Below are 871 nucleotides of genomic sequence, written 5' to 3' on the forward strand. Positions count from 1 at the left end.
GGACGCGCTGTATGCGGCGGTGGCTAAGGAGGCGGTGCGCGGCGGGCTGGCTGGCTTCAAGCCGCAGAACCTAGCCAACACGGTGTGGGCGTATGCGACGGCGGGTGTGGCTGCGGACGCGCTGTACGCGGCGGTGGCTAAGGAGGCGGTGCGGAGCGGGCTGGCTGGCTTCAACCCTCAGGACCTCTCCAACACGGTGTGGGCGTATGCGACGGCGGGCGTGGCTGCGGACGCGCTGTACGCGGCAGTGGCTAAGGAGGCGGTGCGGCGCGGGCTGGCTGGCTTCAACCCTCAGGACTTGTCCAACACGGTGTGGGCGTATGCGACGGCAGACCAGTACCACCCGCTGCTGTTCGCCGAGTGCTTGCGCGTGGTCAGCGGCTCCCTTGGGGAGGGTCCGTCGGGTTATAGCATCGATGGGCGCCGTCAGCTGCACCAATGGCAGCTCTGGCTCTCTCTTGAGCGAGGCGAAGACGGGCAGCGGCTCCTCCCCGCCTCCCAACGCCAGCTTTGCTGCGACGCCATGATTGCGACCATAGCTCGGCCGTCAGGCTTGCAGCGCTCTGTCGCGACTGCCCTCGCCGCCATCCGGCCCGGCTTTGAGGAGGAGCATCTCGAGCCGCGCACCGGCTACTCGCTCGACCTGGCGCTGCCCTCATCACGCATCGCGATTGAGGTGGACGGCCCCTTTCACTTCCTGCTGCCCGACGGCCGGGGCGTGCGCAAACCCAATGGGCCGACGCTGCTCAAGCGGCGCCTCCTCGCGGCGGCTGGCTGGAGGGTGATCAGTGTTCCATTCTACGAGTGGGACGGCCTCGCGACTGCCAGTGAGCGGCAAGCCTACCTGCAGAGGGCGGTCGCCCCGCTGTGT

The 871-nt window shown here is 68.5% G+C and overlaps 1 protein-coding gene across 1 annotated transcript; it reads left to right on the top strand.

Moving 5' to 3' along the window:
• Nucleotides 1-523: 523 nt before the first annotated feature.
• On the top strand, nucleotides 524-856 carry EMIHUDRAFT_255423 (hypothetical protein; the record flags this gene model as incomplete). The annotated part of the gene is made up of 1 exon (XM_005773129.1): nucleotides 524-856. A coding segment is annotated over one exon (333 nt), but the record flags the coding sequence as incomplete, so codon positions are not given.
• Between the last annotated feature and the right edge of the window lie 15 nt (nucleotides 857-871).

The sequence above is a fragment of the Emiliania huxleyi genome, assembly GCF_000372725.1.
Source record: "Emiliania huxleyi CCMP1516 unplaced genomic scaffold EMIHUscaffold_3447, whole genome shotgun sequence".
In the NCBI taxonomy this organism is placed as follows: domain Eukaryota; phylum Haptophyta; order Isochrysidales; family Noelaerhabdaceae; genus Emiliania; species Emiliania huxleyi.